Genomic DNA, 23,554 nt, shown 5'->3' with positions numbered 1-23,554 from the left:
TGATAGAAGAGAAGACATGAGGAGAGTATTGAGGGTTCTTAGAAACCCTAGAATCCTTATTTCTAACATTGTTGCAATGATATGGAGACTTGCATAGGTTGTTTCCCCTTCTTTACATTCAACCAATATCGATGCCGTGTCTTTGATCTTGCTGAATGGTTCTTGAAGCTTGTATGGAGCCATCTTGCTCGTTAATGGAGACCCTAGTTGCACAGCTTATTGCGAGAAACCCTAGCTCTTTCTACATAGGTTGACATTCTCGTCCTTCTTCACCCTGCAAGCAGATTACAATAGTCATATACATTGGTAATAAATTACAATAGTTCTATTTTTTTAGAATTCTCCAGTGGTCTAAAACCACCCAGAAGTCAAAATTTGGACCATCCAACCTAGCAATCAAGGAAGTCAATTTTTTTTGGTGATCTATGCAGCAGTTATCAAGGGATCAAATTAATTTAACAAGGATCAAGCCATGGATCAAGGAAACTAGCCGTTATTTCCACTTAGAGGAGTTTGACGCTCTCATTTTCTACATAAGAAAGCCATTTGCTTCTAATTTGATGTCGAAAAATTTTGTAATTGAGCTTTGTGTCAAGCTCTGCTGATTGTCATACTTCTTTCTTGAGTAATAAAGCAAAAGCCTTTGGGGGTTTATTCGTGATGGTGTTCCTCTTCTACTTCTTGTGGTAGTGTTTTCTGGATCATGTGCTTAATACTCTACTGACTAAAATTTTGTAAGTTATCATTTCATTAGCCAGTGGTTGGATTAACTATTTGCACAAGTATCTTTCATTAGTTACTGGATTTAGAGTAGCACATTAAATTTGATTAATCTAGCAGTTATATTTAGATTTTAAGGGTTTATTGTGTGATCTGGCCCCTAATGATCTAATAACTTCATCTCATGTGTGTACAGACTATAAGGTATTCAAATCTTGGGCATGAGGGGAACTCTTTGGTTGGACCAGCCAACTCCAAAGACAGGAAGCTCAAGAGCCCATTGTGTTAAACTTCCAGGACTTATCTAACGATTGTTTTGCAATGATCTTGTCCATGGCTCTAAATTTAAAAACTCTTATTTACTCATTTATCTCCAATTAAAATTGTTCAATAAAGATAGATCTGTGAAATAGAGCTTGAATTTTATTGTGAATATTGCAAATAAATTTGTAAATAATTTTTACTAACCCTTGTAATTATAGCTAGTTAGGGTTTTGTTTCTTTTATTTTGATTTTTCTTATAAATCTAGGACAGCTAGTTCTTTGCCCCTTTGCAGGTGCTACTCTTCAAGATCAAAGGACAAGGCCGAAGTTTTGAAGGCTTAAGCCCTCACTTAGCCTAGTGGCTAAGGTTTCGGCACCATGTCACATTTGAGTAAGTCGTTTAAGCAGTTGGAGAGGATTGAGAGGGTTGAGAGGCCAGATTTGGCCCCTTGAGGCCTAGATCTATCATTCTCAAGCCTTATTCCTTGAACGTTCATCATCTCTTGAAGGCCGCAAGCCCTAAAAGGGCTAGATCTCATTGGAAATAAGGGTTTAGACAAGGGTTTATCATTAAAATTTTGGCAAATAATTTTTGTGGTTGTAAATCATATTATTTGGCATCAAATCTTGCAAGATCATCACAACTTTTTTGAGGGCCAAAAAGTTCAAAATAAAGCCTATCTAGGGCTGCTAGGGTAGTCGCAAGGGTTCCAAGCCTTGGAGGCTTGGCCATAGGCCTAATCAGGCCAAGATAACCCAGTCGCAAAGCATTAGATGCATCATAAACTTACTACACTTAATTATCAAGACTCATCTCCTTGTTGCGGGCCATGCGAATTTTTTTTGGAGGGTTTATTATTGGCTTCACAATGAAAATTTGTTATTCTAAATTCTAATCTAATGATTTTTGGACTAATTTTGTTGTTTCGGGCCTATACATCATTTGGGAAGGGGTTTTAATTTTTATTTGGGGCTTGGGACATCGTTGATCAACCAAACTTCCTCCTTTTACCTAGTTGCGGGCCTAGAGGCCTCTTTCTCCTTGGCCACAAGACATTTGGAGGTCTGATCCCATTGCATATCAGTCTAGGGCTAATTCGTTTGTGATTGTAGGTGTAGTGTGTTGAAGAATGTAACTATTTTCGATCTTCATAATTGTATTTGAGTCATAATGAAATGTATTATCAAAAGAAAGAAAAAGAATATTTTTATTATTATCATTATGACTTATTAAAGCATGGGTTTCATGCATGGGTAATGAAGGTGAATTCAAGTCAGAGGCGGGGGGGAGGAGCGAGCTTCGAGGTATAGGGTTTAGTGCTTCAAACCTGCAGGCTTAGAACCAGTTCTGGAAGCACATAGAGACAGAATAGCAGATCTACTTTACAGAGGTCGAGGATTGACCCGGCAAATGGTAAATGGGGGGTCCACTGGGACCCCATCCTTCAAGCAAGTTGTAATGCAGAAAAAAAAAGCGCAGGAAGGATTTAAAATCACTGGTTATGGAGAGCGTAAGGAAAATAGCGGAACCAGCAAAGAAAGGACACAGAAGTTGCAAAAAGAAACAAGAAACAACCCAAAAATGAAAGAAAAAGTAAATAATGGATAGGAGAATAGCGACAAAAGGGCAGATGCAAGCCAAAGAGACACAGCACCAATAAATATCCAAACAGAGGACGAAGAGGAACATGAGGCAGAGAAGCACTCTCGAGAGGAAGAGGAGAAAACAAAAGCCCTAAACCCTAGTTCCAACAAAGCAACGGAAGGAGCATGCAAACCAAAAAAAATCGAAACCCTCAGAGTGGTTTTCTCAGATCCGGACATTCAAGCTTATAGAGAACACATGTCGGAACATGCAATAATATGCAAGTTCATGGGACTGTGGCCAACGGAACGAGCGCTCTGTCAATGGATCAAGCAACATTGGAAACCTAAAGGTGATGTTAAACTACACCTTGGGGCAAAAGGTTTTTTTACTGTTGTTTTTACGAACTTAGAGGACAAGGACAGGGTCTTCGATGGAGGTCCTTACTTCTTTGCATCAGCAGGACTCTATATGAGACCCTGGAAGGCCAACTTTGTGCCAGAAAAAGAAACCTTCACACAGGTTCCTGTGTGGATCCGCCTATTCTCCCTTCCAATAGACTATTGGGGATTAGCGACGCTTAAGCAAATAGGAGACCGTCTCGGAACCTTCATCAAAGCTTCAGAAGCAACGATGCAATGAAGATACACTTCCTGTGCAAGAATCTGTGTGGAGATGGATGTCTCAGGAGCTCTGCATGAAGGCCTATGGCTGGAATTTAGAGATGAGGACTATTATCAAGCCATCGATTATGAGCAAATCCCCTTCCGATGTAGAAGGTGTCATGAACACGGACACCTTGTCAGAGAATGCCCTTTAAACAGAACAGGGGAAGAGCACAAACCAGAGCAAGCAGCAAAGAGCAAAGAAGCCTTCACAAAGCCAAAAGCAAGACAAAGAGCTAACAGGAAAAGAATGAACAGAGCAGGGGTAGACCCAGGCATCACCAACAACACCTTTAGCATTCTGGAAACTGATACAGATTCAGAAGGAACAAACAGGGAAAAGAAACTTAATGAAGAGCCAAAAGACAAGCAAGGACACAAAACAAAGGACGGGGAGGAAAATATAATCAGAACAGAAGTCCAAATGCAAGAGCTAGAAGATGAACGCGATGAAGATACTGACATGCTAACCAGCGATGGGGGTAGTGAGGAGATGGAGCTCAATGAAGTTCTAGAAAAGGAAGGGGTGAACCTACCAGACATGGAAAAAAATTGGAGAACTCAAGGACTGGAAAATATTCCGGAAGAAGAAATAAGGAAGATCAGTGATCTATTCATCGCAAGACAAAAGGCGGAACTAGACAGGCAAAACAGGAGATTAGGAATAGCAAAAGGCACATGAAATCATTCAAAGAGCATTTCTCTTAATTCAACAGGTCTGAAGCAAAGAAAGAGAAGAGGCCGAAGAACAAATGGGGAGGTATTGCACGACTTGGGGATTTTAATGTTAAATTCAGGCAAAATGAAGGCCCTAAATGCCTTCCCATCTTACCAATAATATATCTAGTTATAAATGAAAATCATTTCATGGAATGGAAGAGGGCTCAATAGCCAAGCCAAACAAAGACTTCTTAAGAGAAAGTTCCAAAAAGAAAAGTCGAATATTATGTTCATACAGGAAACCGAATGTGCCATTAATCAAATGGAGAACATCAGCAAAAGGCTGGGTAAACCTATAGAATTTGTAGAGGTAGCCAGTCAGGGATGGGAAGGAGGCATAGTTACTCTTTGGGACACCAGAGTGGTAGGCATCCTCTCAATGGAAGCTACAAGATCGTTCGTAGCCACAGAAGTTCAAATGATAGGTAATTCTGAAACTTACTTATGCATAAATGTTTATGGACCGCAAAGGTTAGAAGATAAATTTTCTTTTCTTAGTTCTCTCATGAGTTTAAAGCTTAGACACCCCACCTCGAAGATAATCATGGGAGGAGATTTTAATATGATAACCTCTCTCCTGGAGAAGAAAGGAGGAATCAAAAGGCTCAATAAGGATGCAGAACTCTTTGTTGAATTCATTGAGTCTGCCAAACTAGTAGACATCCTTCCCAAAAATGGTTCCTTCACTTGGAACAATAGGAGAGGAGGAGAGAAGCTGATTGCCTCTCGTTTGGACAGATTTCTGATCTCTGAAAGCATTTTACTTGAAGGAATAACAGTGGATTCTAACATTCTCCCCAGTGGAGGATCAGATCACTGGCCAATCTCTTTGGAGGCAGCCTTCCTAGGGACCCCTAGAAACAAGCCCTTCAGATTCGAAAAGTTCTGGTTGACTCACCCCAATTTTGTACATTTGCTGGAGAAATGGTGGTGTGAACCATTGGATATCAGAGGAACCAGAATGTTTAAGCTCCAAAGCAAATTAAAACACATCAAAAACAGAATTAAAGATTGGAATGCAACTGAATTTGGGAACATCTTCCAGGAAAAAACCATCATAGAGGGCAAGTTAAATCAAATTCATAAGGAATGGGCTTCGGGGAACTGCAGTGAAGACTCAAGGGAACAGGAGAAGGCATTGATGCAACAATGGCAACTCCGTTGTCAACAGGAAGAAACACTTTGGAAACAAAAATCAAGGATCCAATGGCTAAAGGAAGGAGAACAAAATACCAAGTTTTTCCATAGATCCACGCTGGACTACAGGGGGGCAAATAAAATTCTTCGGCTCAATAATGAAGCAGGGGAAACTCTTCAAAATCACAAGGAAATATCAACTTTGCTTACTAGGCACTTTAAGCATATAGCTCAGGAAACGCAGGAAGAAAGATCAGAGGCCATAGAGGAACTAACCCAAGCTATACCCCACATCATAACTAATGAGCAAAACTCAGCTCTGTTAAGAGCTGTCTCGATGGAGGAAGTGGAAGAAGCTGTCAAGAGTATGCCGAATGATAAGGCACCTGGGCCTGACGGTTTTACAATAAATTTCTACAAAGCATGCTGGTCTACTATTAAAACAGAGGTTTGGGAAGTTGTAGAAGATTCCAGACGCTCCTGTTCCATTCTCAAATCGCTGAACTCCACCTTCCTAGCTCTAATTCCTAAGGAAGAAGAGGCCAACTCCCCAGAAAAATTTAGACCTATAGCTTTATGTAATGTGATATATAAAATCATATCTAAAGTTATAGCCAACAGACTTAAGCCTATTCTTCCTGACTTAATCTCGGAAGAGCAGTCAGGCTACGTGGAGGGCAGACAAATTTTAGACAACATCCTTTTAGCTCAGGAGATGGTTCATACCCTTCAGACAAGGAAATTACCAGGTATGCTAATGCAGCTAGATCTCTCCAAAGCTTTCGACAAAGTCAACTGGAATTATCTGGAAGCCATTCTGAATGCTTTTGGCTTTGACAAACAATGGACCAAATGGATCCTAGCTCTGATTAAATCCACCAATTTTTTTATCTTGGTCAATGGCTCCCCCTCTGAACCTTTCTCCCCCTCCCGAGGCATCAGACAAGGAGACCCTCTCTCCCCATTCCTTTTTGTGATCCTTATGGAAGGGCTCAGCAGACTCATTCACAAAGCAAGAGAGGAAGGAAAAATCAAAGGCTTACATCCACTTCCCTCCATACCTACAATAACGCACCAGCAGTTTGTTGATGACACAATGCTACATGGCACTCCAACTGTGAAAGAAGCCAGGGATTTCAAGAACATTTTAAACTTCTTCAGCAAAGCTTCAGGTATGGAGATTAATCATGCTAAATCTACTATTTTCTTCTTTAATACTCATCTAGCCATTCAGAAGCATCTATCCAATATTCTAGGCTTTCGAAAAGGTAGTCTGCCCTCTAAGTATCTGGGAGCCCCACTTACGACTAAACCTTGGCAAAAAATTCATTGGGAAAAAATCTTAGCGAAAATGGAGAAAAGATGTAAACATTGGACTCATAGGGCTCTTAATTTTGCTGGAAGATTGGTCCTCACTAAAGCAATACTGCAAGCCATTCCGCAGTATCTGCTTTTCATCATGCCGGCTCCTAGTGGAGTCTTCCAAAAAATCAGAGCTATACAAAGATCCTTTCTGTGGAGTGGCAACGCTGAGAAAAAGAAATGGGCACTAGTGGCCTGGAACAAATTATGCAAATCGAAAGCAGCAGGGGGCTTAAATTTAGTAGACCCCTACACCATCAACATGACATGCGGAGCCAAGCTATGGTGGCGTTGGTTGAAGGAAACCAATCTGCCATGGGCCAGACATTGGAAGGAGAAATACACTCCCGACTGTAACGATCAGGACCTAATAAGGTTACAGGAAGTGCCTGAGGGTTCTCCAATATGGAATTTAGCTAGAAGGAATCGCAACTTAGTTCAGGACCATAGTTTCTGGGAAATCCGAAATGGGGAAACCGCCCTTTTTTGGGAAGATGCTTGGCAGCAACTCCCAAAGCTGGAAAAACCAGAGCTCGAAGATTTTAAAAGAGAATGCCAGAACAGGGGAAGGTTCATTGTCCACCATTACTGGAGCCACAACAGCAACGACCAGGAATGGAGGGAATGGTTAATCCATGACACTGAAAACTCAATTGAGGAAAACAATAATATAAAGGATCTGCTAAACCATCTAAACAAAAGAAAAATCAGAAAGACCACAGAAAGTGACATGCTAAGATGGGGTATGAAAGGGAGTGGTAATTTCACACTCAAAGAGGCCAGAGAGCAGCTAGAGCATTCAGAGCAGGTGGAGGTAATGCAATGGAGCAACAAGGTCTGGGATCCCATGTTTTGGCCTAAAATAAAAACCTTTCTCTGGCTCCTAATGCGGAGAAAAACTCTTACCTGGGAGAATCTGCGCAAAAAAGGTTTTAAGGGCCCTTCTAAATGCCCTCTGTGCAATCAAGCTGAAGAAACTATGAACCATTTATTCAACACCTGTGAATGGGCTGATCACCTTTGGAGATGGATGGAAACTATAATGCAACAAACTAACAGGGATAGGGACTCCATTCAAAACACTATTATGAATTGGCCAAGCGAGTACTCAAACAATTTAAGAATCAACAGTATATGGAAAGTCTTGCCAGGCTTCATAACTTGGACCATATGGAAAGAAAGAAATAGAAGAATTTTTCAAAATGAGCACAGAAATATAGAGCACTCGCAAATTACCTTAACCCAAAATATTCGACAATTAATCTTGGTAAAATGCAGAGCCGATCCTGACAACCAAGCTTCGGCCGAGGACCAGAGAATTCTGAACGCCTTCAACTTGATCAATGAACGAAACATGGGAACCATAGAGTGCCAGCAAAAACCAAGCACTGTGCCAAAGGGCTGGAATCGTCCGCCGGAAGGGTTCCTAAAGCTAAACTTTGACGGTGCCTCGAGAGGCAATCCTGGCCCGGCAGGCATTGGAGGAATCATCCGGAATCATAAAGGGGAAATTCTTCACATTTACAGTAAAGCCCTAGGGGAAGGAACCAATAACGAAATGGAATTTGCAGCCATGGAAAAAGGACTAAGGATTCTCAGAATGAACCAAACAAGCAACGCAGTGGTTGAAGGAGATTCAGAGGTGGCCATAACAGCGGCCAGGAAAATCTACGGGGGAACGCCAGCCAGCAAGGTTACAAGACATTGGCGACTGGCCAAGGTTACAGACAATATTGCCAAACTGTTAGGAGAAATGAAAGGCCTCATCTTTCAGGCGGTAAGGCGAAATGCAAATTCGGTTGCTGACCACCTGGCAAATCATGGGATTGAACACCCCAACACAATGTGGGACAGTTGTTGGCAGGATATTGACAACCCACAGTTAAGAGGAAAATGCATGCAACTCTCCGGGTTAGATCTGGTGACGACAGAGGAGTCTGACCAGAGGGTCGAATAACTCAGCGCCTTAATTGATTAGACAGGCTGACTAGGCAGGCTACATTAATTTCCAGCAGGCCTCGAAGGACAAGCGAGATAAGGGCAACTATGACAGAAGCAGGTGACAAAGATTTTTGCAGTTTCATGATCTGTGGTGGTATGAGCCGCCGAAATACGATCAGGAAGAGGGACACTTGGCAAAATATGGAGCAAGCAGGGAGCGGTGACCGTAAGGGGGTGCAATTATTCCATAACCCAACCAACATTCCATCACGCAGCAATTATGATGATCTGACGTGCAAGTTGCACAGAGATAAGTGATCATACACCGGTAATTTCCCTGGAATTCGATATTTAACCACTATCAAAGGCCAAAGGAAAAGCATTGTTTTATCGTGTAGCAAGACAGATCCTCTTCACTCTGTAGATAGAGCTCAGGAAAACGCTAGGAGAGTAAGAAATACAATGGCAGGGGAGGGCAGCCGCAATAAGTCTGCCAACAAAGACCTTCGGCAAGCGAGAGAGATGTATGAAACGCGGACCTCGCAAAGGAATAAGCGTAAGATTATCGACTTAGAAGCCATAGTCCAGGAAGAGGAGAACAAGCTTTCAGACCAGCAAATTGGGAAAGAAGTGGATTGGATCCAGGACCCTGGAACACTCAGCACTCGCGCTACTCAATTCGTCAGAACCCAAGCTGAGAGCTGGCGTATGAAGACCCTTCTTGCGAAAGCAATGGATATTCAGGGTGAACATGCGGAGCAGTTGTGAAAGCTTCAGCAGTTCACAGAAGCTATGACACATGATCATATGGCGGTCGTGGAGAGTAGTGAATTCAAGTTGAGTGCATTGCACCAACAGGTCGACACGATTGATAAGAAACTCACGGTCCTGATTAAACTTTTAAGACATGTCATTGGTCAAGACAACAAGCCTTCATATATGCAGAAGGGAGATCCGACTGGAGATCAGCAGGGCAATCCTCCCAAGCCAGGACAGGTCAACATGTCAAGGTCTGCACCGGTCCTGGAGATGTTTAAACATATCTGACTCTGTAGTCTCTCAGACTCCTCGTCCCCGGCGGACAGTCTCTTTATTTTCGCGGCTTGCTATCCTCGCTTCCCTCTTCTCTGCGGGTTGATATGTTCACTGTCCAGGTTTCCTCTGTTTATGTCCTTTTGTTAGTTCTAGTTCTCTGCCGCCCTGCGTGGTGTGCTGGCTTTTAGTTTTCAGTTACTCTGTCTTCTCTAGTTTTCAGTTACTCTGTTCTCTTTTTGGTCTCCTGGGGTAAGGCCTGCTGTTTAGCGGCCCGTAGTCTGCTGTTGCAGAAGTTTTGTACTATATTTTCTTTTTGTTAATATCAAAAGCTGACTTACACAAAAAACAAACATGGGTTTCATGCTTGGGTCATCATGTTATAGGTCAAAGTCCCCATTGAACACTTCTAGGTTTTATATGGAGTCATTAGAGTCATTGTCCTTTTTATGAGACCCTTCTTGGGCTTTTGAATCATGTACAAAGAATTTTTATTGAGTCAAATAAGTCATTTGTCACCTCCACACCAAGTCGGCCCTCGCCTGATCAAGTCGGTGTTGGAAAATGTAACTATGTTCGGTCTTCATTAATGTACTTGAGTCATCATGTAATGTACTTATCAAAAGAATATAGAATAGCATTTGTCTTATTATTATTGTGACTTATTAAAGCATGGGTTTCATGCTTGGGTCACCATGTTTTAGGTCAAAGTCCCCATTGAGGACTTCTAGGATTTATTCTGAGTCAATAGAGTCATTGTACTTTTAAAGAGACCCTTCTTGGGCTTTTGAATCATGTAAAAAGGTTAAGTATTGAGTCAAATATGATTTATGTAACCTCCACAACATGTCGACCTAAGGACCCTATTCGACCTCACATCAAGCCTATAAAAGCAAGCTCATCGAATTCATTTGGAGCATCATTCTCACATACAAGTTCGATTTCTATTGTAGCTGGGAAAAAGTGTGAAATTCTCTTGTAGCTGGGAATAAGTGTGAAGTTCTTTTTTAGCTGGGAAAAGGTGCAAACGTTGTTGTCGGGAAGCTGAAGTGAATGCGAGCTTGGGGCAGTCTAAGGAGAAAGGAAAAATCGAAATTTTGGTGTCTCTTTCTCTCTCTGTTTCGTGGTCTGGATTGGGAGATCGAAGTCTCCTAAGTTTCGCTGTTGCCGGAAGTCATATGTTGTCGGAAGCTGCTATCTAGTCAAAGTTGCTGGAAGAGGTTGAAATTCTGGGAGGTTGACTTGGTGTGGAGGGAAGATCTTGTCTTGGTCTAGGGTGAAGAGTCTCAAAGAATACTATTGAAGGAAGAATTTCTTGACTGGGTTTTCCCCTCGAGGGGGGTTTTTCCCTGGCATAGTGCCTACATCTGGTGTCTATTGTTTTATGTGTTGTTGCTTTGGTAATTGCTTGATGAACTAAAGGAAAGAAGATATAAAGAATCATAATAATAAGAAACATCACAAGTAATTATCAAGAATAAGAAAATATTTCTACCTCTCTGATTTTCTAACAGTCGGCCTACATCAAGGTAATTCGACCCACAAAAGAGGCTATAAATAAGGGCAGTTCGATTCATTTGGAGGATCACACACACAAGTTCGATATTCAAGAGAGGGAAGCAGAAGAATACGAAATTGCAGAAGAAATAGAAGGAGATTTGTTGGAGAAGAAAATCAAAGTTTCTGGGTTACCTCTCTCTCACACGTGTGAATTTACGGGCTACTACTAGAAGGTCGAAGTGTTGCATCAAGGTCGAGTTTTTGTTGTTGCATCAAGGTCGAAATTTCTGTTGTCTCTAGGTCGAAGTTTTGTTGTTGCTTCTAGGTCGAAGTGCTGCTGCTTCAAGATCGAAGTACTACTGCATCAAGGTCAAAGATTTGTTGTTGCATCTAGGTCGAAGTTGTTGTTGGAAGGTTATCATCTACAGAAGAAGGGAAGGGCTGACTTGGTGATTGGAGGAAGTCTATGTCTAGGTCAAGGAGTCTTGGATCATCTCGTGAAACTATTGAAGGAAGAGTTGTTGATTGGGTTTTCCCCTAGATAAGGATTTTGCCCTAACTATCTGCCTACATCTGGTGTCTTTGATCTTCGTGTTATGGTTTTAGTAATTGCTTGATGAACTAAGTTAAAAGAAGAACACAAGAAAGTTAATAAGAACATATATCACAAGTAATTATCAATATAAAAGAAAATCTTTCTGCCTTTCTGATTTTCCAACAGTGTGGCCTTGAGGAAGGGTTATAACACTTGTTTGTGGCCTAATCACAAATTCTTGAAGGCTAGCATTGACATATCAGTAATAAAGGCTTGGCCGCAAGGCTCTAATTCCTTATTCCTCTCAACCATGACATATTGGCAGACTGTCACAAAGCATCAGATCTGAATCTCTATATTGCAGACCCTAATCTCAAGAGAAATTTGATAATAATAAGCCCTAAAAACATTAAAATTATCACATAATAAGTGTTTAACAAGTGTTTGGGCTTTTGCTCGTTGCATTTTGGTGACAAATATACATTGACAATGGCCACAGTAGACTGATCTCATCTTGGCAATGATATATTTGAGGTCTGGTGCATCTTTTGAAGTTGATCATTGTGAATCCATTGGCATTGGGCATCTATAAGGATAGTAGACTGGCATTGTTTTTTTTTTTATTCTTCTCTTGTGAACTTGTCAAGGATAGATTCTGCTTTCTAATTGGTCACTAAACATTCCTATTTCTTTCTTGGTTAATCGCCTAGTGTTGCGTTGCATGGTTGGAGGATAGTTGCATTTGAATCTCATCGCATTTCATCATTTTAAACCACTGTTAGCAATCTCATCTAATTGTGCTTATATTGTGCTTGTATAATCTTGAGGTTCCTCTTGTTCTAATTGCTATATTACATAAGTGGAAGAAGAATCCTAATAAGCACATATAAGTAATCAAACATCATTGTTATCATTGTTTCGTTCAGTAACTTTGAAATGTCTCCATAATCATAATTGGTACCTTGTAATCTTGGATTGATAAGTGGTATTTGAATATATTGGTTACAAGTGGTTTCATATTGTTCTCATTGGCGTACTTTTCATACTTGTGATCTCATTGAAGCAATCCTAATTTGGTCATTACTTGCATTCTCATCCTAGATTAGACTTGCATGGTTAAAATTTACCTCCAAGCCTAAGCTTGGTTGAATAGAAATTTAGGGCCACCTTCTTCATCTAACTTGAGACACTTGACCCTTGTTCAACGGTTAAAACAAGTGACCTTGCAGTTCTCTTGTGGGCAACCCCTTGTAGGAACGGAGGCACTTGGGTCGTTAGAAGCAAGAGGAGGTATCGTTAATGAGGCCATAGCCTCCTTCCTCGAACCTTCTTTCTACAACCTTGGGCGAGACTTGCTTCAAAAGAGTTGAGGAGAAGGTTTTCACTTAGAGTAGGCATCTAAATAAAGTTGACCAAGACACTGCATTTCATCTCGCATCGTGATCATTAACAATTGAGATTGTGAGCTTAATTCATAATTGCAAGTTTCACATTGCTATAATTTACTTTCCTTGCAGTTGTTCTCTTAATTCATTGCTCATCTCTCTGTTGTCTTTGGTGCTAACTCATCTTTGGAGCATTTGTTTATCTAGTAACTTGTTATATTAATTGTTGTTGTGCAAGTATTTTTTATTTCGTTTGAGCATTTAAGGTGTTGGTCTCTCACTAACATATTTGAAGGATCTAATTGAATCTATTTGGTTGTGCTCAATAATCTTGCTTGCCATATAATTTTAGCTCAAGTTGCTAAGATATTCATTTGTATCTCCTAGACTTGTTGATCCTCAACAAGTTTCCTCATCTATTTTCACCTTTAGGGACTACCCCCTTAGCCTACTTAGGAGATAGCTTACACGGAGTGAGTAGGGATTGTTACCCACCATTTTGTGGGTGATATCCCTAGGAGAAAATTTTCTCCAAGATGGTCCTCAGTCGACAGCCCCTTGCAGCCACCAACTAGCTCATTGTGCCATTTCTCCACCACTTGAGCTAGCCATGTGGTCCCTCACCCATCTACCATGATCGTATGTTTGAAGGTGGGCCTCCCGAACCTAAAGGTATGCCTTGTCATTTAGTAATTGAGTATTGTAGTTTGCTTATCATGGACACTTCTAGGCATGGATTAATGGGGGGATTCGGCGGAAAGAATGGGCTAGGTCTGTGCTCTTGTCCCCTAGACCCCTTTTGGATGTTAACCTTGGATTCTAGTCTCGTGGGATCTCTTTTACTAACCCTTTGGCTTTAGGGATGGTATTTCATGGGAAACCCTGATTTTGGTTGCGTGGTCCCACTCCCTCATCCACATATATTGCCCCCTTTCCACTCATTATAACCCCATTCATCATTTCTCCCACCTAGGTCCACATTCCTCCATTGGGTCCACATAGGGTTAGCTTTCCCCTTCCCCTTGCCCACACCTTGGTCAGGGCTAGAATGATGCCCCGGAGGTTGATGCAACTACAAAGAAAAGCAAAAGCATAATTGGCCACATTCAACAGGAAAATGTATCACAAAATGCAAAAGATGGTCAGGACAAACACATTTAGCACGTGGCAAAAGCCAATATATGAGCTCTATACCATCATCATGGCCATCACCTTGGTTCCTATAGGCCCTAGATGAGACTTCTTTATCATTTAGGAACCCATGAGTGTCCCAACCCCTGGTGGGAAATGAATTGCCCTAGCTTAAAAGGGGTATCCACTGCTATATCTCACACATCATGCTCTTACCCCTTCAGCCCCAAGCAGTGAATTAAGAAAAATCATAAAAGGCAAAAGGCATATAAAGAAGGGTGGAGAAATTAAGGCTGGAGCACCTCATGTACTACGATTGCTCCCTCCTATACATTATATAGCGAAGTGCCGGCTTCCCTTTTACTAGCTACCCTCGTACCCCAACATGTGGCCCAGGGTTGCCCCTTTTCATTCCCTACTCTGTTCATCTCTTTTTCACATGCTACCACCTTTTAAAGGATGTACCTTGGACATATTATCCGCTTTAGAAGTAAAAACTACCTAATGGGATACTTGGTTAACCCTATTTGGAGCTTAGACATCAGCACATGCCAAAGCCCATTATGGAAGGGCATGCCATTATGAAGTCCCCACTTGTTGTCCATGGTTTGTAAGCTATTTTACTCAATTTCCTTGATGACTTGTTGTACTGGAAGGCTAGGGGACGCATTGGATCTTATGCAAGATTGCAGGTGGTCTCCATCTTTGGTTTGGTCTCCCTATACGGGGTCCTAACCTTCTAGAGAGCTACATTGGCACATGTAGGGTGTGTGTTGAGAGCCATGGGCCTCCACAGCAGTAGATAGCACTCCATGGATCCCCATAGATGTTCAAATATTGCTCAAGATTCACCTATTGAACGAGGAAGATGCACCTGGTTCACTTTTTCCCAACCATCCCTACAATTATACCATGCACTTGGCAGATGACCAAGGACTTGTATGCTGATGTGGCATCACTTACACCATCATCTGAGCCCTTACAGATGGTCTACAGGCATCTTCGACTTACTTGGAGACCCATGAGGTCACTTGTGTGCCCTCACAGCCATTGGGAGCACCACAGGTTTATTATGTGGAAAACAAGGGGTCAACCCCTTGTCCATTACTTTTGGAAGTCCAATTCATCATTTTGGCACTTATGGACTTCACCGGGCCTCTTAGAGAGCCCAACGACATGCATTATTGATTATTCAACCTCTTGGGAGGCTTATTATTTTGTTTATGAGCTAATTTGGTGGGCTTGTCACCAATAGATAGTTATTTACACATTACTTTTAGTTGATGGGCTAATGTAGGCTCAAATTAGGTAAATTTGAACTCCTAATGAGTGTATAAATAGGAGAGACATGAATTCATTTTGTATCATCACTTTGGATTGGATCATACTCTCTCTTAAAAATTTCACATTTCTTTCTTGGTGGACAAATTGGAGCATGGATGAATTTTGATGTTTGAATTGGATTTTCTTATCTTGGAGCTTCTTTATTATCAAATTGTTGACGGTTGGATATGATCTCTTACATGTAAGTACACATTTAATGCTATTCTTGTTTTACTTTGTCATATACATTGGAATGGGATTTTTGTTATACTAGGGCTAATTGTTGCATTGCATAATTGCGAAATTGTGGAACTATTGTTTCTATATAGCATCTCTCAATGTATGGGCCATGTATATTGAATGAAATCTCCTAGGGATAATTCTACCATTGAAATTATCTTGATAAGCCATCTCTTTTTGCAAAGTGAAGTATAAATCTTTGAGGTCACTTATTCTTGCCCTAAAGGCCAAGCAAAATAGCCCTTGAGGCCTCCTTGACGGAGAAACAAAGTACTTTCTCATCATTCTCTTAGACTCCATTCTCCCCAAGGGATTAGGCACTGATCTACCAATAGTTGGCCACTCAAAGAACCATTTTTCTTCACCTTTCCCCTTCTCTTCTAGGTCTAGCCAAGTTGGGTCACCTAGGGCATCACTTTTCCGACAAAGTAGCCATAGAAAAGTTTAATCTCCTAGCCTCTACAGCGTTGGTGTGTCCTCAAAATCTCCTCCAAATTTGAAGAAATTTCGACAGTGGGATTGTGAGATATCCCAAGCCCTAGCTCTGAAATCAAACTTTACCTTGGTGTTCCCTAGGCTAGTACCTCATTGGATCAATTTGACACATTTAAGTGGAAATTCTTGTTTTGATCCTTTCCCCTTCCTTTTCTGGGTTAAAATCATCATTGGTTGCTAGACTCCCTCCCCTTAACCTAGGTTGGGTCCACTTGGTATCGTGTGGTTCCATACCTTTGAAAAGTTAATTCTTCAAGAACCACTTAGGAAATCAAGTTCAATAAGGATTTTAGGAATTGGGAAAATCCTTTACAAGGCATATTCCTCTAACCTAGCACTTAAATCCTCACCTCATTATCCTAGAAATCTTTGTACCTCGCCTGAAGAGCAAGCAAACTCCATTCTTAACCTCCTTCTAGGAAAAGGATCCTTAAGGTCACTTCACATCCATTTGTTAACTCATCCCTCACAAGTGACTTTCAATATACCGGTCTCCTACCATCGGTGAAAATTCGTAAAGAGTAGGGAGTCTTAGCTGAGGTGACACTGGGCTAAGTCTCCATTGTTGCCCTTGATCTAGAGTTGTCCCTTTAGGAATCCCTTTTAGGGCCCCTGCTAGTTTGAGCGGTAACAGGGATCAGAGTGGCAGCCCCTACTCTGAGAATTGTGCCTTAGGTGTACACTTCAGGGGACAACAAGCATGTTGTAGATTTTTGGTTTGGTGGATCAAAGTAATAGAGGGTAGTCTGTCCTTCAAACTTTTATGAAGCGATATAAGTAAACCATGCCAGGTGAAAAATAATTGGAATTTGTGTTGAAATTGTAGCTATGATCAGTCTTCACAAAAATTATTTATTATCATTGTACTTGAGAAGAACAAAATTATTATTGTTTCTAAAATCTTCTTCATACTTTTGAATTGGTCAAAATGTATTTTTGTAAGAGAAAATTATTATTTTTATTTATAATTTCAAATGGCTCCACAAGTGCTAAGTCAGTCCTTCTAGACGGTCAAGTTGGCTTGCCTAGAAACACACCCATTCGGATCACATAATGGCTAAATAAAGAGGTTAATTTGCTCTCCTTGGCAAGCAATTCGATCTCACAAGCTTTAATCATCTGCTCTCCTATGTGAAGGTCTTCAAGGAAGTATACAAGGGTTAGCATCAAGCAAAGAAGTCTATTTTTCTCTCTCGTTGAAGTCTGTATTAGTTCGTGCTCCTATGGAACAAGTCTGAGGCCTGTTTCTCTTTGAAAAGGTCCGAAGATCTGCTCTTTATCCAAGTTTCTTGTGATCTGAAGTTTGGAAATAGGCCGAGACCTAGAAGGATACTCCAGACATCTTTTTCAGTGGTCCAAAAGCCTACTTGTTTGAGATCTCTTGTCTTGTGAAGGTGATCTCTAGGCCAAACCCTAGAGGGATATTATAATCCTATTGTTCTATTATCTGAGCTCATTGATTGGTTCGAGATTGTAGCTGCCTCAGGCCTGTAACTAGGTAGAGATCTGAGGTCACCCAGGTCTGTCTCTAGTCCGAGATCCAAACCACTTCATGACTGTGATATGGTCCAAGTTTTTTGTGCTTCCACAGATCTGTATCCTATCCGAAGTCCCAACCTCAGAGGGAAGAGATCCAAGCTTTGTTTCTGTGGTATGGTGAGAGGATCAGCCTCTCGTTTGAGATCTTGTTGGAATACTTTGTGAAGAGGAGCTTAACACCTGTAAAAGCCATCTTGATTGGTCAATATTGTCTATGTCTTGATGTCTTGTTGAAGGATCTCTATAAGGAGAGGGTTGCTAGGTTTTTACCCCTTGTGTGTTTTCCCAGGATAAATATTGTCTCTTGTTATTGTGCACTATGATATCTACTTTCTTGTCATTGCTATTAGTTAAATTTCTGAAGTGTAATTATTTGATGAATAGGAATTAAAAGAAGCCCTAATAATTCACAAATAATAATCATTAGTTCATAAATAGTGATTGTACACATTGTACTTGGTTTTCCAACAATTTCAAGACAACATATGATGAGCAAAGAAAGAAATTCACTGTAAGAGAATCTGAAACGGTAATGTACAATACCAAATAAGAAGCTGCCTTCAATGGACCAGATAAAATTAGCAGCAACATTGCTGTAGATACCTGTAAGATAAATCCCAAGCAAATCAAATTCTACAAAAGTAGAAAACAAAAAATGAAAATCCCTTTTCAGTGCCTACTTATTTTGTGTGTCATGCCCCAACAGGAACATAGGTTGATGAAACAAACCATAGTTTTTCTGCCAGCAGATATACCCCATCTCATGGAAGAGATTACTAGAGGGAGTGGAAAAAAGCAGCCAAAATAGTTCTGCAAGAACCAAGCAACAGATTTTAGAACCACAAAACTCTGTTCTTTATACCCACACCATACTAAATAGCATTCACTAGAAAAATGTATTAAGAAAGAAAAGAGGCAAAATAACTATATTAGAGACCAAAGCTACACATAAGCCCAAAAATGTCACGAAACCAATAAACAGGATTATCATTATGTTGCTTTTGTACAATGACTCTGATCCCTGAAGGAGAATTCCATGTTTAAATTCTCTTTTAAATAAAACGTTCTCTAGTTCTCTTTAAAGATCCAGTGAAAAGCATAAACATAAATCAGGTTGGTCTTCAGAACATTCAATCTGTTCTATAATAAGAATATCAAGTTTCTTTTGTAAACAGCCAATAGAATCATAACGAGACTATCGAAGGAAGTCTGAGCATGTGAATGATGGAAGGAAAGCTCAAGTTGAAGGAAGATTATGATAGATCAAGTCAAAGGAGGAAAATTGAAAAGATATAGGAGTCCAAAAATTCACTCCTTGCAACAAAACTAAGAACCCAGAACTCACTGAACCAAGAGGATAAAACCAACTAAACACAATCAAATGGATACACAATCCTTGACATATCACTACTTCTACAAAAGAAACAACGAGATATCTTTGTTGGTGCACCATATCTTCAGTGTTGAACTATCGAAGTATTATAGATTGGCCTTGTTTACCGCTACGTGTCAACTACCCATAGCAATACAGCCCCTTTTTCGCAAAAGGGGCAAGCACTGGATCGATGTGTCTGTGCCATTCAATTGTCATCATCTGCCCAATTATGTTATGTTGTAAACCCAGTCTGCACGTGTAAATTGTAAATAATCTTAGCAGATATGAGTCATGTATGTAAATCGCCTAGGCAAACCTAACTTTCTAGTGATAATCTACGTTCCGGAAGGTTTTTTGTCTCACCGATCCATGATCGGCAGAGTTTTCCTTCAACCTAACCCCAAAGCCGAAATGGATTTTGCCATTAGAATCTTAGGCGACTCCTAGTGTACTTAGTCCAATCTACGTAAAAGTAATTTGGAAATAACTCTAACTATTTGGTTAGGTTATTACAAATTGCTTGATCTGCTAGATTATCGCTGTGTCGTAGAACTGGGTGGTCTATGAGGGTCTATGTCAAATGGGGTTTTCCCCCTTGAGATGTAAAATTGTAAAAGTCATGATGTAAAGTGTCTTGAGGGTTAGAAAATCTTTTAATCCCCTCATAAGTCCTAAGTCCTAGGTCCTATGTGATTTTTTCAAATGGGCTAAGTTTGAGGATCCAAAAAGTATTAAAAAAATATATATATTAAAAATAACTAAAAATAAAATAAAATAAATAAATTTAAAAAGTAAATTTAAAATAAATTTTAAAAATTAAAAATAAAATAAAATAATAATAAGTCAAAGTTTTGAGAAAATAAATGCAAAGTTTTAATTTTTTAATATATTGAAATGCATTTAAAATTTCGACAGATGAGATTAAAAATGATTTTGATCCTCATCGACGGTCAAGATTAGTTTGACATGGATCACTTGAACTAGCCGTTGGAAATTTTTCCTTTAAATAGGTGTTAGGGGTCATTTGAGATGAGATTTGATCTGAGAGTCTGGTGCTACAGAAAGCTCTCTTGTAGGCATTTTTTTGTGCAATAAAGAAAGACTTTGGGGTTAAAAATCTTGCTGGTGTTACTCTTCTGGAAGTGTCGTAAGATTGTTTTATTTTTTCTACATAATTTTATTTTCAGCGATTGATGATAGCTTAATGAAGATTGATCTAGGCACATATATCTTGTCTAATCTCTGGGGTTTGAATGATAATTTAGATTTTAAAATATAATGGCAGGTATCTCCATTTGATTTGGATTTCACTATTGTTTTCTCCCTCTATGTTAATGGTTGATTTTAAGATGTGCAAGAAATCTTAGTTTTGAGTTTACCAAGTGTTAGGGGAAGTTCTCGGCTGAACCAGCCAACTCCCGAATTGCGTTTTCTGAAAGAGCCCAGCCAGTTTTAATCCCGGGTTTATCATTTGATTTTTTTTTTATGAATGCATGAAGGGTTTTCTGAAGTATCTCACATTAAATTTAAATTCTAAAAATATTACTGTGGGTTATTGACAAATCTGGCTGCTTAAGAGTCGAAAATCTATAAATGTTGTAAATTTTTAGCTGGTTTTAGGGTTTTCAGTTTTGTTTCTGGCACATTTTACTTCTCGGTGTTCTGTTTTTGTTATTGCAGGTTGCAGGTCGAAAAAAAACATTTTGTTCGAAACCAGATCTAGGCCCCGAGGGTAAGATCTGGCTTCAGGATTAGTTCTGGCAGGAATATTTACTTCAGATTTGGAAAATTTTGCGGGTTTTCATCAAACAATCCGAAGCGGAAAGATTTAAGATCTTAATTAAGTTTTATGAAAATCATTTGTTTAAGGGTTTCTGAGACACCGGTTTCGGTTTATCTGCTGCCCAAGCTATTGTACCTGCATTTTTTTGAAGCCCCTCCAAACCCTCGTCAACCAGCAAAATAGCAGCTTCATTTCATTACGTTATTCCATACGCCTCCCCTCTTTGCGTGCTAGCATTTTTCCCGCTGCCCATCGTCCTCCCCACGCAGTCTCAAACTAAGTCCCCTGCTCCAGCGTTCTGCCTTCCCTGCCATCTCCCACACAGTTTTCTAAACCATTCAAGTGCTTGTTTCCCCTTGTTGTGTCTCCCAACCCAACTGGTCCACAGTTGGTCATCCATTATCCCATAGGATCTACCCCCTTAGCCGCAGGATATGGCTTAAACGAGGACAGCCCCTGGTCTGAGCGTTGTCGTGACAATCTGTTCGACAACATTTTTTTGCGTCGTTGCTGGGACGTTTTATTCTCGGCGTTTCAACGACATTTCCTCATATTTCTTCTCATTTCTCATCTTTTCATTTGAACCGGCAACGGCAACATTTTTTGCGCCGTTGCCGGGTCTAGAGTTTTTTTGTCCTTGGTTTATTCAACAATCATCTTTCATCTTTCTCTCTCTCATTTGAGCTAGCAGATTCAACATCTTTTGGCATCATTTGGATCTCATCGCCTTATCTTTCGTCATATCAACACCTACTCTTCAGTTCGTTTCTTGTTTGGGTGGCGACTCCATTTCTTTTCATTTATTTTTTCCCAGACAAGAAGCCTCCCTCATATCTGCTTGTTGGTTGCTTTTTGGATCCTAGAATTAGATTCATTGTTCAAGTGGCGACTCCACTTCTTTCATCTCTTGATTTTCTTGAGCAGAGATCTCTTTCTATCATCCATTTGGTCCCTCGTTATCCATCATGGATTATTCGTTTAAACCATGTCATTTTATTGATGATCTCCATGATGTTCCGGAAGTGGCCATTTCTAAATTACCTTTGTTCTCGAGTGGTGATTCAGTCGCTGTTAGAAAGCATCTAGGCAAGTTTACTCGTATAATGATCATATATTGTAGACCCCCTCAGTATAATCATGAAGATGTCAAAATGCATCTTTTTGTCCTTTCTTTAGAGGGTGATGCTTTGAATTGGTTTAACAATTGTCTTAAGGATTCTTTCACTTCTTTACAAGACATTGTCAATGCTTTTAAAGATAGATATGGTGATCCAGATAGCTCGCCTTGTGCCCCTAAAATTGTGCAACATAATGAAAGTAATCTTATAAAAGGTCCGGCTGTCGATGAAAAATTTCAAGACAATTCTTCATATCAGAATGTGCCATCCACCTGTACCATTGCAGATCAAATCTATGATAGTGGAAAAGCAGGGACAAATTATAAAATCAGTATCGACAATGAAAAAGAAGATCAGAAGCAAATTATACAAGAACTAATGCGGCTGATAAAAAACATGGAGATCAATCAAACTAATTACGCCAATGATATGAGAACTTTATGCACCCACCTGGAAAACGTAATAAGGAGATGGAGATCATGCAAAATCTGCATGCTAAGGAAATTGAGGCCATGAAGACTAATCATGACACAGAAATTAGTTTTATGCAAAGCAAGTTATCAGGCATAGAGGAAAATATGACGACCATGAAAGCTAATCATGATAGAGAAATTGAATTTATGCAAAATAGTTATTGACCATGGAAGAAGACCATACTAGGGAAATCAGTGCTATGAAGGATGAACACTCTAGTCAGATGGATGTCATTACAATACAGGTTCAGAAATTTCAGCAGCTATCAGAGGATGAAAGAAACCAGGGAACATCAATAGATCAAGAGCCTCTTTATCTGTTACAGCAAGCTCCATCTTATTATGAGGTCCTTTGTACCATTGAAAAGTGGATAAATGAAGGTGACCTAGATAAAAGGGAAATTAATAATAAGGTTGATGCTCACATGGTTAATCCACCAGTCATAGAAGATCAAGTTATAACTCATGGCACTTGTGAGATTGATCCATCATCCTTGATAGGGTAGATGCAGAATGAAGAAAGACATGTCACGCATATCTTACATACTTCATCTGAGAGCTTTGAAGCAGAAAGTTCCACGTCATCAGTGATACAGCCTGCCACAAAGAAAAAGTGCAAGAGAAAGAAACTTAGAAGAAGATTTGATGAATCAGACGGCTGCGAGCAGCTTGATTTTCAGATAGGAAAAAGTCCTACCATATGCAGAATTGGACATGGCACATCCGACAAGCAACCGACAGATTTGCCTGAAAGCAGGAAAATGCTCAGTATACACTATATTGAACACATTTGATGCCATGGGGCATCCTTTGTATTTCTAACCCTACTCCTTGTTTTTTCAACATTTTCATTTCTGTTTTAGGATTAGATTTACTTTTCATGTTACTAGATAGTTAATAAATGAAGAGCTTATATCTTTCCTGTGCTTAATGTTATATGATGATTTTTGAATGGACGCTACTTATGTTTTGTTGTGTGTTGCATGGATGCAGATTTTGGATTCTCACATTCCTACATGCAGCAACATGTCCCCAAGTAGAGCCATATGTTGACCGCTACGTGTCAACTACCCATAGCATTTACACCCACTTTTTCGCAAAAGGGGCACACTGGATCGACATGTCTGTGCCATTCGATTGTCATCATCTACCTGATTATGTTATGTTGTAAACCCAGTCTGCATGTGTAAATTGTAAATAATCTTAGTAGATATGAGTCATGTAATGTAAA

The 23,554-nt window shown here is 40.0% G+C and overlaps 1 protein-coding gene across 4 annotated transcripts in view; it reads right to left on the bottom strand.

The window, feature by feature from the left end:
- LOC149138125 (uncharacterized) overlaps positions 1–23,554 on the bottom strand; it is a 437,257-nt gene that overhangs the window by 302,364 nt on the left and 111,339 nt on the right. The window contains exons 2-3 of one of the 4 annotated variants that reach the window (XM_089449305.1): positions 18,304–18,384; positions 18,118–18,177 (exon numbers count right to left, since the gene is read on the bottom strand). The exons of the other annotated variants lie outside the window; for them this stretch is intronic. Of the exons in view, the coding sequence (XP_089305431.1) occupies positions 18,118–18,177; positions 18,304–18,384 (141 nt within the window). The remainder of the gene's footprint in view (positions 1–18,117; positions 18,178–18,303; positions 18,385–23,554) is intronic. 4 annotated transcript variants of the gene reach the window in all.

Source organism: Pinus tabuliformis, chromosome X (genome assembly GCF_031772625.1).
Source record: "Pinus tabuliformis cultivar Carrire ecotype Pingquan chromosome X, CPIR1, whole genome shotgun sequence".
Lineage (NCBI taxonomy): Eukaryota > Viridiplantae > Streptophyta > Pinopsida > Pinales > Pinaceae > Pinus > Pinus tabuliformis.
The sequence above is the reverse complement of the archived record's forward strand: the minus strand, read 5'-3'. Positions and strand labels throughout refer to the sequence as shown.